Genomic DNA, 16,158 nt, shown 5'->3' with positions numbered 1-16,158 from the left:
AGGTCTAAGTTGCTTTTATGGAAACCTATTTCTGCCACGTACGAGAAAAGATGGGTAAGTCATAATTATTCGATAAAAAGTAAAAAATGTTGTCATAAACTTTTTGTCATAATTGTTCTTGTCATAATTTGTCTGCAGAAGTAATCCAGCGCACACATTTTATAAACTTTGCTGTGATTTATTTCAAGAAACAAAATGTGCGATACATTTGTGAATTTCTTCACCTCACATGCATGACAAAGCTAAGCATTTAAAGATGCAGTGAGAAAAAAACATTCATAAGCTGCATTTCAATTAACATACTTCTCTACAGTACATTTACATACTTCATTGGTGATGGGAATGTATATACTTTTTAATGTATAATATGATAAGACACTAGCTAGACACTAGTACATAATACTACAATATTTACTGAAATTTCCAGTCACTTTATATTAGGTGTTAACTGCTATGTACTTTCATAAAAAATAGTACAATGCAATTGTTGTGTTCATATTGTATTTCAAAACACTTTTGCTGCTATTGAAGTGAGATATGAGTAAGGTCAGGGAAAGGTTTGGTGGTATGGTTAGGTTTAAGGGAGGGTTAAGGGGTAAGGGAAGGGTCAACGGGGTAATCATAGATGTAATTACAGAAATTAATTACAGCTGTATGTATTTTTACAATATAGGTTTAGTGTAAAAACATTTATGTACACAATAAGCGTATTGTATAAATGTTAGTACATAGTTAAAGACACCTAATATAAAGTGGGACCAAATTTTATCGATATCACAGACTCCTTGAAAGTAGATGTAATCTGTTTTAGATGTAAAAACTAAAATTAGCAACTGATATATTCAGTGCCTTGCATTAGCATTTAACTTAATTACCTTAACCCTGCAAATACACACTTAAAAAAAAATCTATCTACTATCTTTACGATCTGCACGATCATTTGCAATGTACTATTTCTAATCTTGCATACTATTTAGTACAGACAGTATGTGAAATGGGATGCTAGTCATGTCTCAAATAACTGGAGGCTTACTGAAAGATGAGCTCGTAAGTTAGAATGTAGGCATCACTGTAGACATACAGCAGATGATCTCTGGGGTCATAGTTTAGAAACTGAATATTAGTCTGCATCTTCTTAATATTAATTTTCAAATCAAAGCGCTCTTCTTTTGTCTTGGTGTCATAAGAGTAAAAGATCTCTTCTATTTCTTTATCTAGGTAACGAGTAGCATAAAGCACACCGCACACCATGAAGGTGTTTGTGGCAGTCCCTTTGTAAAGAGAAGTGGACCATGTTTGGTTCAAAACAGGAGGGTTACTAGTCTCAACTTTACTGATCACCACATTTCCAAAGTTGCTTGTGGTTGCGTATATAACATAGACGCCTGATTCATCTGTGGCAAAATCCAAATCTGTATAGGTGTATGTTGTGCCGAGGTGTGCGAAAGGAAACTTGTTGTTGAAACCTGCATCTTTAGGTAAAGAAACAGTACTGACAGAACGAGTCGTCATGTTGAACTGACAGACGGAGTATGTGTAGTAACAGTTATAGTAGAGCGCATTGCCGTACATGACCATGTTTGGCCCCTGAATTGTGTTTGTTGTGGGGTTGGAGCTTGATATATAGGTATCTGTTGGTCCTATAGCTAATAAAAGAGTACTCAAGGTACTGTACTGGCGGATAAAGTAGCCATATACATTACTACTTGACAGCACCACCAGCCAGTACTTGTTCTCGTCTCCTGGAGCCGGCTTTGCATCTCGACCCCAAGCACCATAAGTATAGGAGGTGCTGTAGACCGTGAGGGAATACGTTCTAGGTCCCGCCACACTGACCACACGGCCCAGACCACAGCGGGCTACAAAGAGAAACAGAAACGTAAGACTTTCTGCTGTGGTTAATAATGAAAAAGCTCAGAAAGCTTGAGTTAAGCGATTATTGGGGTCTTTAGCAAACCTGGGGGAACTGTAGGAGGTGCTGCTGTAGCCTTGAGCTCTTCTTTACACTGTTCCAGGTTCCTCTTAACGCGCTGGTTCTCTCTATTTGTCTTTATCACCTGCATGTTGTCAAACTTCTCCAGTTCCGCCATTGTGCCTTTCATATCTTCAAGCTTTAAGAAAATATCACATATTAAAAAAAAAAAAAATTAACCTGTATATCTGTTGTTTCAAGACAACAGATGTGCCTATTAAAACTTGGATATTTTTTTATTTATGTAAAAATGAATTATTACAGAAACACAAAAGAACCAAATAAATTAATATTAGAAAATAATAATAATAATGACAAAGCACTTTTTTTTTTGTACAGCAAGTCACCTGAGCTGCAGTCTGTATACTGATATGCTGGTAATTTTGGGTGGTCCTGTTGAGTTTGTCGAGGAGGTCCTGAATCTCGACGATCTCTAACTCAATGATGCGTAGAGAAACGGCTCCATATAGATTCTTGTCATCCTCCTTTTCTAGCACGATCACGTTTTCCTCCAACTGCTTGATGCGTTGTTGTAGACCCAGCACAAGTATGTCTAAGTCTGTCATCTGCAGATATTTACATTAACACTATTAATTTGAATTTTATTGAATTTAGTTATTTAAAATAAGTTTGAACAACAGATAAAAAAAAATACTTTTAAATCATTTCATTCTACCTTTTCTGAAGTGATGGTCCCAGTGCATTGTAAGGAAGTGGTTTCTACGTCCTTGAGTTTTTTCTCCGGGAAAACGGGATCTGAATTTTTTAGATCGCACACACAGTCCTTCCCTTTCACTGACTGTGATGACCAGATGACAGGAAATTTTATTATATAAAACAAGCAGAAACACATATTTTTGAATTTTATAGTCAGGAATATATTTCTTTCTTACCTGAGTGAAAGTTAGAGGAATGAGGATCAACAAAATGAATATATTATACTGACTCATGTCTGAAGGTAGAAAGTGGACCCTATAATAAACAACGTTTGGTGGCAGCAGCAGAGTTTTAAAGCCATATCATTATGGTGAAATAGCTGATAAAAAAAAAAGAGAGATACTTCTTTATTTCTGTGGGTGGAACAGTTTGTTGCAATCTTCGTCTTATCTTTGTGGACACCTTAGGTCAATGAGTAATGGAAAATGGTATTGTTTATCATGAACTGACAAATTTTCGACATTTGTTTTGCCTCACAGCCTGACCACAACGGTGATATTGCAGATTTGTTGTGAGATGTGTGTTGGTTTGTTTTTTTTCTTCTAAAGGTCTTTTGTAACACTGTATGTATTTGCAACATCAAAATGTTTGTGTTGTTTAAAGCAGGACTTTTAGCCTTTCGGGGTTATTTGCTCATCATGCTCTCGTACCTGTTGGTCCTCACAGTCACAGTAAGTCCCATCTTTTATATGTTTTGGATTTGTGAATGTCTTATTTGAAATGTTTTTTTTTAAATGAATTTGTACTAATATGTTAGTTAAATAATCTGGATATGTCTATGTATGTTTATTATATAAAATTAAATATGAATATACAGTATTATTTTCTGTACATATTACAGTGGTTATATAATAGATCTCATTATTTGACTCCCAAAAATTATTGAAGCATTAAATAAGGTAACAATGAACAAGGTTATTTTATTTAAATAATGTATTATAATACAATCAAATAAAGTTAATAATCTTTTTTGTTCTAAGTTCATGCATTAAGTTTTCATGTAATTGTTTAACTATAATTTAAAGGCAAATATTTAGTAAAAGGCAGAATTTAAAGAATTGTGAATTGTATTCAATATCTTGTGTTTATGTGTGTAATCAGGCGACTGTCCAGGCTCAGAGAATTCAAGGTGAACAGAATAATGATTCCTGCGTGTGTAAATTAAGCAGCTCTATCTGGGCTTTCCCCACTATGAAGTTCGAGGAAGTCGCAAATCAAGTCCAGACCTGTGAGGACAACCTTATACAGTTTCATAAAAAGGTGAGATCCTTTAAAGTCATACTCAGACCTGATAGCACTCCGGCGCCACGCCGGATTTCCGGCGTACAGACATATGCCTGCGAAAAAAAAAAAAAAAAAATCAGGTTCGCGTTCGCGTGATCTGACAATTATCCCAAGATCTGAGAGGCGCTTTCACTAAACCACACCAGTAAGCCTACTTCAGCCAATCGGTAATAGGGTAGGGGCTGGTCTTGGGTTTTGGCCAATCAGATTGATTCAGCAGTCACTCCACGTGCGAATTTGTTTTGTGTTTCACATACACTACGAATGTGTTCTATTTCGTTCTTCCTGACCGCCAGAGGCAGTGCTTCACACTGGATACTATCTCTCGTCGCAAATGCATAGGTCGAGTCTAATACAAACAATGTCCCTCGTGACCAGGATGACTCGGGGTGCTCCCCTATTTAACCCCGTGACTTCCTGCAGACTGTCCCTATAATCTTCTCGCGTGCATGTATGCAGGTCGTAGATTATGTAAAAAAAAAACAACCTGGAATCCGTTCTACACAGCCTCGCAACAGGAAGCATTGTTGGTGTCTCGCGATTGCGCGTCCTCCAGAGGCTGCAACGGATTCGTTGGGATTGCATTGATAATAAAGCAGGTGAGTTTGTTTACATTTATGCTGGGGTTCGTTCTCGTTTTCCTGGCATTGTGTTGGTCGCTGGACAGAGTGTTTTCGCTCGTTGAAAAGACCATAATAACTTGCAGCTGTAAGTTAAGTTAGTTAAGACCACGCTCGGAGTGTGTGCGCTCTGTATAGCGATTGATATCTAGACTAATAGGTACAATACTCATCTACTGTGTCATTGAATGAGCTAGCAGTTGTAAAAAAAAAAAAAAAAAAATTATTATAAGCTTGGGCCTCGTGTATATATAAATATACATGCATTAATTATAATATAGGATTGTTATATATTACATGTACACTACAATGGTGTGTGTATAATATATTGTATAGAAATTATTTCTCTCTAGTAAGTTTTCTGGCAAGGCTTGCTTGGGACAGTGACAGTCAGAGTGTTTCCGCTCGACCTACTAAATATCTTCCGGAACCAGAATGGAAAAGTTACCTCATACTTGCACATTGTGCATGGCTGTTCTCCAGGCGGATGATGGGCATGACTGCTGCCCTTCCTGTTTAGGCCTAGAACACCTTAAACAGGGCCTTACAGAAGACGCTTGCATGAACTGTAGCGTCATGTCTTGGGAGAGGAGGACTTCGAGGGTAACCATGGTGGAAGGGCTTTTGGGAGAGTCGCTACCACCACCTCCACCAAGTAAAACAACAAGTAAGCGTAAAAATACTGAATCAACCAGTGCTTCCGCTGGTAAAAGACCCAAGGAAGACCCTTTAGGGAAGAAGGTGGATGTGCTGACGGCTGAGTTTGCTCAGATCAAGTCTTTGCTTATGAAGTTGCAACCGAGCGAGAGACTAGTATCCTCAGTCGAAAGCCCTGCTAAGGAGTCACCTATTGGGGAGGAGGATGTCCTTTCAATGGCGGCTTCTCAGAGCCAGTTCTATGATGATGTTGATGGAGAAATGGAGGTTATATCTGATCATCAATCCCAATTCTCCCATGATGGCTCACAGGAAGCTGGTCATGGATCGGCAGAAGGTCCACAGTCAGAGCAAGAGCTGGTGAAGCAAGCTCTTCAGGCTGCATTGGCTCGCTTGGGTCTTGACACAGCCCCGGCGGTGGCAACCTCTTCTAGTGCTTTTTTCAGAGGTTCAGCGCATCCCTCTCCTCTTACAATTCCACCATCAAAGGATTATATCGAGGAGTTGCAAAGATGCTGGGCTAACCCTAGGTCTCTTATGCACCCCACTAGTGCAAACAGGGCATTGGCTGCGATGCAGGATGCAGACACTTATGGCTTGGGTCAGATGCCTAAGGTTGATCCTTTTATTGCCTCGTTTGTTCTTTCCCCAGAGGAGGTATTGAGGCCTAATGTTCGATGCCCCCGGCCACAATGCAGGATTACAGATGATCATCTTATCCAGGCATATAACACGGCAGCACGAATGGGTCGCATTGGCAATTCTCTCTCCCATCTCATGTTGGCCCTGTCTCAGTCCCTTCAATCATCAGGGAGTGATCCTTTTAACCAAAACTTAAGTGATGCCTCCCTTCAGGCAGTGGCATTCATGACAAGAGAGCTGGGAAGGCTTATGTCAACGCTCACACAAGCACGCCGCCAAGTCTGGCTTGCACAATCACCTCTGTCTGAGGCATGTAGGAGAACATTAAGGGACCTTCCTCAAGGCTCGAAATTGCGACCATTTTGGTCGCATATGCTCCTGAAATTTAATCTGTGCGACCTAAAAATATATTTGGGAGCATTTGTGCGAGTGCAAATAATGGTTGTGGTGCGACCTGTTTTCATTTCTCTAAAAAACGTTTGTAAATTACTTCACAGTGTGTACCTTATGTGCGCTGATACGCGATGGCCGGACCGTCATTCTATCCAACGCTATATATATAACCAATCCCGGGGTTTTTCCTGCATTGATTTTTTTTGGCGGCCGCCAAAGCCTTTTGATCGGTGCGTGAGTGACTGCTGCGCTTGACGAGAGAAAGCCCCGGCCGCGCGCGCGCTGTCTTGCTCTCTCTCCCTCGCGCATATTAATCAAAATCATTTGACACGATAGAAAAAGGGTGGAAGACCGAAGTTTCACGTGGAGCATTCGGAGATTTTTTTCTCCTAAATTACCGTGGAGTGTGAATTGTGCTAAAAAATAAACTACCGGGATAATCACACAACGCTTGCCGTATGCTACACGTCCACTAATGACACGTCCGATTCGCGAACTAATGACTCATTTGAACCGATTCACTTTAATGAATGGTTAAAACAACTGATCTGTCCAAAACACTCACGAGACGTTTGAATCGGTGTATAACAAATCGGTACCACTTTACAATAATGTTCCACTTATTAAATTCTAGTTAACACAGTTAACATGTACTATTAATAAACTGCACTTTGTTAATTTGTTAACCATTGTTAAAATGTTAATTTCAACATTTGGGCTACTAGTAGCCTACATTATTGAATTATTTTTTTATTTTATTTGTTAACATAGTAAATGCACTGTGAAGTAGCCTAACATTAATGAACAATGAACAGCTGTATTTTTTTTAACTAAGATTAACAACGATTAATACAGCATATTAATAGCAATAGAGTGCCAAGTGCCAAGCAAAAAATGCAGGGACAGGTGTGTGGCAAACAAATCAGGTTCATCAGGTTCGATTATTAAGGCTTTTAATCAGCAGGATACGTCAAATATAACCATACTGTCTATGAATATAACACCGCATACACCATCGCCAAAGAAGAGCTTGCCTTCACTTAATTTATGTCAAATGACAAATCATGTGCCAATATCATCGGGGTGAGATGATATAGAGCCAGAAGACCAAATTTCAAATCTTGGCCACAGGATGAAATAAAATCTGTTAATATATAATTTGTAGTTGTGGTGCTCCTTAATTTTTGGTGGGTGCTCCTAAATTTTTGCTGGTGCTCCTAACTTTTTGAAGTTGGGAGCACCAGTGCTACCAAGTAAAAAAGTTAATTTCGAGCCCTGTTCCTGTTGTTCCAGGGCAACTCTTTGGGCCAGCTGCACAGGAGACGCTGGAGCGTAGTGTCCAGGTGAATCAGACCAGGCAGCAGTTTGCTGACCTGAGGAGAGTTCCACAGGCTCACGTAAATTACCGACAGCCTTCTAGGGGGTATGAACTGCCACGCTCTACGTTTTCAACACGCCCAGGTGCTCTTCACAGGGGCCAGCCTCCGAGATCACCACGTGTAGAAAATTCTACTCCGCGGCCCCGGGCTCGGGGTCAGCAAGTATTTCAGGCTCCTAGGGGTAGAGCACCTGGCCAACGGCCCACCAGGGATGCTAGAGGCCATGGACGTAGGTCCTGAAGGTCAGTGGCCGGCCGTCGGACGGTTTTCTTATCAGCAGCTCAGTTACTGGGAAACAACAACTTCCGACCCATGGGTTATAGCAACACTAACCCAGGGGTACAAGCTGCAGTTCCGACGGCGGCCGCCCGCTTTCAAAGGGGTCAGGATGACCGTAGTCTCAGACCCCAACAGTTCACTTGCCTTAAAACAAGAAATAGCAAAACTCCTAGAGAAAGGTGCCATCGAACCAGTAGATTGGTCAGAACGGCTAGGTGGGTTTTTCTCCATTTACTTCCTCATTCCAAAGAAGGATGGCGGGGTAAGGCCCATACTCGACCTTCGCGGCCTCAACAAGTTCCTGAAGATCTTGCCATTTCGAATGTTGCGCATAACCGATGTTCTTCAGGCGGTCAAGCAGCAGCACTGGTTTACTACGGTAGACCTAAAGGATGCTTACTTCCATATTCCAATTGCTCCTCAACACAGGCCGTTCCTCCGATTTGCATTCCAGGACCAGGTCTATCAATTCCGTGTCCTCCCATTCGGCCTTTCTCTATCGCCACGAGTCTTCACGAGGTGCATGGCGGCCGCACTGGCTCCAATCCAAGCCACAGGGCTACAGGTGCTTCCATACTTGGACGACTGGCTCCTTTGCTCCCACTCTCAGGAGCAGGCAGTGTTAGAAATCACACAGCTGCTCGCACATATTACTCGACTGGGCCTTTCTGTGAATTTCAGCAAGAGCCGATTAATTCCAAGTCAATCTGTGGGGTTCCTAGGTCTCGCGCTGGACTCACAGTCAATGAAAGCCACTCCATCAGAACAACGAGTGGACAATATACTACTACTCCTTCAACGGTTTCGGAGGCATGCCAGACTTCCATTCAGGTGCTTCCTCAGGCTCACAGGTATGTTGGCGGCAGCAGCGGCAGTCATACCATTGGGCCTCCTTTCACTACGCCCCTTTCAAAGATGGGTGAACAGTCTCCACTTGAACCCCAGTTGGCACAAGAACAGGTTGATCAAGGTGACACAGCGATGCCTTCTGGCCCTGAAGTCTTGGAGGAGCAGATTGTATCTGACCAAGGGGGTTGTTCTGGGCATGATTCCTTCTCGAAGGGAGATAGTCCAGACCGATGCGTCCCTTACTGGCTGGGGGGCAGTCTGGCAACACAGAGCAGTCACAGGACAATGGGGTCCTCGGGAAGAGGGCGAGAATATAAATACCCTGGAACTTCGTGCAGTTCTGCGAGCTCTGAAGCACCTCGCTCCGTTTTTGAAGGGCAGGCATATTCTCGTCAGGTCGGACAACAAATCGGTGGTTTATCACATCAACCATCAAGGGGGCACAAGGTCCAGCCAATCCCTTCAAGTATCGCAGGAACTGCTGACTTGGGCCTTCCCTCGCTTGGCAAGTATCAGAGCAATGCATATTCCAGGGGTATTAAACGTGGTTCCAGATTTGTTGTCGCGCCACAGAATTCCATCAACGGAGTGGAGGCTCAACCCAGAAGTGGTAGAGATGATATGGCAGCGGTTTGGCAGGGCAGAAGTGGACCTATTTGCCTCGGCGACAACGACCCACTGCCGTCTCTGGTTCTCACTAGCAGAGGAATCCAGTCCGCTGGGGCAGGATGCTCTAGCCCACGCCTGGCCAGATCGGTTACTCTATGCCTTTCCCCCGATACCGATGATCGGGGTGACTGTTCACAGGGTTCTTCAAGAGCACCACAGGCTCCTGCTAGTGGCGCCAAACTGGCCGGGGAGACCTTGGTTTCCAGTGATGTACAGGCTCCTAGACGGGGATCCTTGGACTCTTCCCAGGAGAAAGGATCTCCTCCAGCAGTTGGAGGGTCAGATTTGGCACCCGAATCCAGACCGCCTGCAGCTTTGTGTGTGGCCTCTGAGGGGCCGGAACCACTCTTTGGAGCCTGCGATCAAGGGGTCCAGAACACCATATTGAACTCTAGAGCACCTTCCACCAGGAGTGCTTATGCCTATCGATGGAAGCTTTTCTCTGATTGGTGTAGGGAGCAGGCAGTGGTCCCAGAGCACTGCCCTGTTCCTCTGATTTTACGTTTTCTGCAGTCACTATTAGAAAAGAATAGAGCAGCTGCTACTTTAAGAGTTTATGTGGCTGCAATTTCAGCACATCACGTAAGAATAGATGGTCAGCAATTGGGTTCTCATGCCTTGGTTACTCAGTTTCTTAGAGGTGCTCAGCGACTGCGCCCCCCTCAGGCCATTAGGGTTTCTTTATGGGACCTGGGCCTAGTCTTAAAGTCTCTTACATTGCCCCCGTTTGAACCTCTAGAGCAGAGCGATCTGAAGTGGATCTCATTGAAGGCAGCGTTTCTCTTGGCCATTGCTTCAGCTAAGCGGGTGAGTGAACTTCACGCGTTATCAGTTAACACATCCTGTATGCGTTGGAACGCAGATGGCTCAGTTGTGACGTTATGGCCCAACCCAGCATTTCTCCCCAAGCGGCTTTCTGCCCTTTTTAGGAACCAGGCTATTGAGCTGGCAGTGTTTAATCCTCCGATGTCAAACACGCTGGAAGAAAGTGGAAGCACACTGCTGTGCCCAGTAAGAGCTCTCCGGGCCTATCTGAGGGCCACAGAAGTTTTTCGACAATCAGACCAACTTTTTCTCTGTCACGGGGGCCCAAAAAGAGGTCAGCCCCTCTCAAAGCAGAGATTGTCGCACTGGGTAGTTGAGGTTATCACCCACGCCTACACATCTAATAAATATCCAGTGCCTTTGGGGGTGAGATGCCATTCGACAAGAGGCATATCAACGTCTTGGGCTGCATTAAAAGGGGTCCTTCTAAGTGACATCTGTGCAGCAGCTACGTGGTCATCAACAAATACATTTGCCAGATACTACAGGGTCAATGTGGCTGCTTCCGGTAATATTGGAACAGCTGTCCTGTCAGGACCCTCAACTTCCTCTTAAGGGTGAGTTGGACCTCCTCGTGACCTTGTTGTATAAGTCATCCAGTGTGAAGCACTGCCTCTGGCGGTCAGGAAGAACGAAATAGAACGAGAGTTACGTATGTAACTGCGGTTCTATGAGTTCTGGATGACCGCCAGAGCTTTCTGTCACTCGGAGTCAGGCGAGAAGATTCCGTAGGGACAGTCTGCAGGAAGTCACGGGGTTAAATAGGGGAGCACCCCGAGTCATCCTGGTCACGAGGGACATTGTTTGTATTAGACTCGACCTATGCATTTGCGACGAGAGATAGTATCCAGTGTGAAGCACTGCCTCTGGCGGTCATCCAGAACTCATAGAACCGCAGTTACATACGTAACTCTCGTTTCCCACACTGGCAGCGCGAAACATAGCCGAAGTCATGGAGTGCAACTTTATGAAGCCAGGGGAAGACACCAAACTTGTCGATAAAGGCATAAAGAATAAATGGTATTGGATAGAGGAGGTGGGTAGAGACGAAAAGCCCTTTGGAAGCTGGTGTCAAAAACTCCGGCAACCAGGAGCATGTTTCTGCACTTTGTGCGCAAGGAAAATATTGGAACTAGCGGGAAAAAAGTGCTGCCACAACACGAGTTAGATCCTAGTCATCAAGCAGCTTTAGCTCGTTGCCTGATTTGAGTTAGCTCGCCAACAGGCCGTTCACATATCGCGTCTTTTGCGCGCTCAGTTCATTCAAATGTAGGCGCGCTTAGGTAAGCGTGCTCATAATTGAAGCGACGCGCTTGTTTTTTTCCAGGCGTTTTTCGGTGGTGGAAATCCATTAGCCACTAAAACTTTTTTGTCATTGTGGAGAGCGCAGTCAGTGCATGGTTGTATAGCAATGACAGACGCCACGGGAAAATCGGACCTGATTTTACTATTAATAATAAAAGATAAGCTAAAGAGCATTGTTAATGTCAGTAATTTATCTTTTTTTGACTCATTCTTTTTATAAAAAGTCTGAAATATGTGAGGTTTATCTTTTTATAAAAAAGTTTTTTGTCAAAACTTTATTTGAACTTGTACATGTTAGTATATAACATGTTGCAAGACACTTTTAAAATCTGGCTATCATTTTTAATGGTATTATTTTAATGTTTGTGTAAACAAAAAGTGCATATTGATGCTTTATTTGTTATTTGCTGGTTTTTGACATAAAACTTGGTGAATTGATTTCATTGTGTAGTATTAGTAGCCTACTTTTTTAACAGGATTCTGTGATAACGTGATCATTTTTGTCACTATAATCATGAAATGAAATGTTCATGCCATTTCATCTCTTGTTATGATCAACTAAAATCAATTATGTGTTTTTTTACAGTATAATACGCAAAGTTAAATTTTCTATAAAAAAATTATATCTGATTCTGTTCTTTTCTCTGACACGCGTTGTTGGGTGTGGAAGGTTACTAATGTGATTACTTTATCAGTAAATTAAATTAATGCTTTTTCAATTACTGAATTCATTGAAATAAAATGAATTCTTTGATTTGAATATTTTTTGGCAATACTGGTAGGTCTTAAATTTCAATCTTTATGGTCTTAAAATGTCTTAAAAAGGTCGCAAATTTGACTTACTGAAACCTGCTACTGTAATATAGGCTTGTATTGGGTTTGTTCATTTCATGTGGTGAATGATGTCCATTTATATCCAAAAAAGTCACCAGAATCTATCATTTAAGGGACTATTTATCAAAATGTTCTCCTAGGGGAGCACACCCCTGGATCCCGCTTGACAATTATGTTGATCAGGGCATATATCTTGGCTTAGGGGCCCGCTTATCTCCCAGGGAAAAAAGTTCAGGCTTAGGATTTTTTTCTACTATCACCCCTGCATACTGTAGATTCATTCTTGAAGTAAATAATGTCAGTGAACTCATTTGCGTTGTAAACTTCCAGGTAAAGGACAGAAATGTACAACTGCCAAAGATGGAACTCACTCTTAAGGACATCACAGCCCGCCTGAAACAGTTTGAGTATCTGAACACAAAAGGGCTGTACAACGCCCTTCAACTCCGACAGCTGATGGAGGAACTTGACGGAATCTATAATACTGCCAGTGATGCTCACAAGAAAAGCCCCAGCAAAGAGACCAATGACCTTCTGAAGGAGGTAGATCTTTCTTAAAATAGTGACTAGGTCTCCAAAAAAGACCCAAACAACATAAAAAAGCACCATAAATGTAGTCCATATGATTTGTCATGTTATTTTAGTGTTTTTTTATATACTTTTAAAGTATTTATTAAAATTCTGTATTAGCTTTAATTTTTGTAATTTTGTTATATTATATTTGTTTGTGTGTGTGTGTGTGTATATATACTATATATATATACTTAATTGAAGTATTTGTAGCGTTCAAATACTTTTCAATTTGTAATTGAAGGTTTATTTCAATTACCAAAAACAATTTTTAATAGTTTTAGTCAACAATAACAATTGGTGCTACAAGTCTTCTGAAGTCATATGATAGTTTTGAATGAGAAACATTTTAATCTACAGTGTAAGACATTATTAATGATAACTGCTGTTCCATGAAGCTCATGTTTAGTCTGCATTTGTATCCAAAAATCAGAAGTGGCAGAAAATGTTTTCTGATTACGGGTTGCTCCTCATTGAAGTTCCATGAATTGAAAATTCATTAATTGCAAATGAACAAAAGATTCGCCAAAAAATGGAAGACGAAAACCAGATTTCCCAATGGATTCAAAGATATTCTGTTTCTCTCAGTTGACTAGGGCAAAGAAGGACATCCAGAACATGTACAAAAGCAATGTCTTCAATCTAGAGACAATGAAAACAAGGCTACGTGACCTCAACAACAGAGCACAGACCTGCAAAACTATACCTGACGACTTCAGAAGTAAGTACATGAGAAATGTTTTGACATTTACGTTGTGATCTCAATTGATGTTTTCAACAGCATTGTGAAAATTGGTTTGCTCGTTTCATGAAAGAGACTGTAAAATATGTTTACCTGAGTATTGAACATATGACCAATCCATACGATGCATTTGCAGGCACTTGTCATCAGCGTATTATGACCAACGTAAGTTCTCCAGTTGTCACCAAGCTCAATTCCATCAGCAAGTCCTATATCTCAGGTGCTTGGGGTAGGGATGCCAAACAGAACAGCAAGGAACGTTATTGGGAACACTGTCTGGTGAGTGGACACAAGAATGGGAACACAGTCAGGATGTACAACTCGTACGAAGACTTCATGGCCAACAAGAACTACAAAGATGAATCCATCGCATCATCCTACAGTGACAAAAATGCTGTTCAGGGCTCTGGCACTATACTGTACGACAATACCGTATTTTACCAATGCTATGGCACCGCTGAGATCTGTAGCTTTAACATTACAACACAAGCAACCAAGCGTGTAAAACTGGATGGTGCCGGAATAGACAACCAGTTCCCTTTCTGCTACTACAGCTGCCGTGACTGGACAGACATCGACCTGGAGGCTGACCAAAACGCCGTGTGGGTGATATACGCCACCGAAAAGAACCACGGCAACATTGTTGTGAGTCGCTTAGACCCGCTGGTGCTCAATATCACCCACACCTGGAAGACACGTCTCTTTAAGAGGTCCGTCACCAGCACGTTTATGGTGTGCGGGGTCCTGTACGCTACACGCTATGTTAATACTTACCAAGAAGAGGTGTTTTATGCCTTTGATACAACCACTGGCCAAGAGATAAACACTCTATCTTTGGCTTTTGAGAAGGTTTCTGCTGGAATAGCCAATCTGAACTACAATCCCGTTGACAGGAGACTTTACATGTATAATGATGCCTATCTGTTAGCATATAACACTTTCAGCTGAGAGTCTTTCATATGCAGCTAAGAAAAAAAAAAAAAAAGCAATACCATATAGTTTATGTGAGTCCAAATTGCACAGCATGCAGAAAATCTCAAAATATGCAGTGGTTAATCTAGTTTTTTTACGCTATATCGTTATGTGACTGTAAGTCTTTTGAATTGTTTTTGTTTAATTTTGTTATTGCAATAAAGGTTCTTAATACAGATTAATAAATGCTTAATAAATATGCTTTAAGTATTTCGTAAAAAAAAAGTGCTGTATACTTCTCTGTCAGTGTCTTTTTTTTTTAAACTTTTTTTTACTAAATATTGTTGCGAACTGCACACTTTCTTTCAGTACTATAATGTCACAACACATACTGCAATAAACAAAATGTGATCTCATCAGTCTCGACATTCATTTTCCTATCTGCCATTGCTGCAAAAAGAAAGGCCTTTTTTTTATCACATGCTTGATCGGTTAAAGGGTAACTCTCGCCAAAATGCAACCTAGGGTCTTTTTGTTAACCTACTCAAGGCAAACTTTCGTTTAAAAGCATAATTAGAATGGAAACGCCACTTTTAAGTTTGACCGTATTTTCGTTTTAGGTTAAATGCCTTGTGAATGGGAGTGAATGGGGCACTTTTATGATAGCATCAAAAATCGCTATTTTTAAAACACTAAGAAGGTTCGACACAACATGAAACTTTGCTCGAAGTATCACCAGGGGCTCTACACATGAACTCGAGCATTGAGAACATTGTTTTTGTACAAAGAGTTTGAGAAGTACTCTCGGAGTACACCTCCGAGCCCTCAGCCTCTGCTTCCTCAATGGAAGACGTGTCGGTGGGATTGAGGAGATCCTCAAAGTATTCCTTCCACCGTCCGATGACATCCCCAGTCGAGGTCAACAGCTGCCCACCTCCACTGAAAACAGCGTTGGTAGGGCACTGCTTCCCTCTCCTGAGGCGCCGGACGGTTTGCCAGAATTTCTTCGAGGCCAACCGGTAGTCCTTCTCCATGGCCTCACCGAACTACACTAATATTAGTTCAAGTAACGGTTCGTCAAACTTTCTTGACACTATACTGTCCTAGCATAATAAAAGGCAAAAAAATATATTCATTAAACTGATGCAAGTTAAGCTCCATTCACACACAAAAATAAAATCAGCATTTTTTAAGCCATTACATCAACACCTCTCATAATGGGAGTGGGGGAACGGATTCCGACAGCTGTTTTTTTTGCCGTCAGATTCTGTTCCCCCCATATTTCTGACACACTGAGGTTCTAATATTTATCAAATTGATGCTGTTTAAGCTCCATCCACACACAGAATAGAATAAGCATATTTTAAGCCGATACATCAACATCTCTCATCATTGGGGTTAGTGATGAGATATAATATTACACAATAAGCTTGTATCCACTATGCACCAGCCCCTTATGGTCCCTTTATTAGGTGGTGAGCCCGCGGGAGGGCGGCCCCAAGTCGCTCC

The 16,158-nt window shown here is 41.8% G+C and overlaps 2 protein-coding genes across 2 annotated transcripts; one reads left to right on the top strand and one right to left on the bottom strand.

Moving 5' to 3' along the window:
- Nucleotides 1-11: 11 nt before the first annotated feature.
- LOC311282662 (olfactomedin-4-like) lies at nt 12-15,065 on the top strand. Its single transcript, XM_084396572.1, has 6 exons — nt 12-54; nt 3,296-3,360; nt 3,791-3,949; nt 12,756-12,968; nt 13,584-13,716; nt 13,874-15,065. Exons 1-6 carry the CDS (start codon nt 18-20, stop codon nt 14,683-14,685), a joined length of 1,419 nt encoding a protein of 472 aa, XP_084252698.1. The 5' UTR covers nt 12-17; the 3' UTR covers nt 14,686-15,065.
- Nucleotides 158-3,019, bottom strand: LOC311282663 (olfactomedin-4). The gene is made up of 5 exons (XM_084396573.1): nt 2,866-3,019; nt 2,649-2,771; nt 2,320-2,538; nt 1,958-2,111; nt 158-1,859 (listed from the first exon to the last, which is right to left on the bottom strand). Exons 1-5 carry the CDS (start codon nt 2,920-2,922, stop codon nt 1,030-1,032), a joined length of 1,383 nt encoding a protein of 460 aa, XP_084252699.1. The 5' UTR covers nt 2,923-3,019; the 3' UTR covers nt 158-1,029.
- Nucleotides 15,066-16,158: the final 1,093 nt, after the last annotated feature.

This window comes from Rutilus rutilus (assembly GCF_951802725.1).
Source record: "Rutilus rutilus genome assembly, chromosome: 23".
In the NCBI taxonomy this organism is placed as follows: domain Eukaryota; kingdom Metazoa; phylum Chordata; class Actinopteri; order Cypriniformes; family Leuciscidae; genus Rutilus; species Rutilus rutilus.
This window is presented reverse-complemented; position numbering and strand designations above follow the sequence as displayed.

Coding starts and splice junctions, on each gene's coding strand:
- LOC311282662 (XM_084396572.1), top strand. CDS start 18: ATGGAAACCTATTTCTGCCACGTACGAGAAAAGATGG. Junction 55..3,295: donor CCACGTACGAGAAAAGATGG/GTAAGTCATAAT, acceptor TGTTTAAAGCAG/GACTTTTAGCCTTTCGGGGT. Junction 13,717..13,873: donor TATACCTGACGACTTCAGAA/GTAAGTACATGA, acceptor ATGCATTTGCAG/GCACTTGTCATCAGCGTATT.
- LOC311282663 (XM_084396573.1), bottom strand. CDS start 2,922: ATGAGTCAGTATAATATATTCATTTTGTTGATCCTCATTCCTCTAACT. Junction 2,772..2,865: donor TTCCTCTAACTTTCACTCAG/GTAAGAAAGAAA, acceptor TGGTCATCACAG/TCAGTGAAAGGGAAGGACTG. Junction 2,112..2,319: donor GTATACAGACTGCAGCTCAG/GTGACTTGCTGT, acceptor ATTTTCTTAAAG/CTTGAAGATATGAAAGGCAC.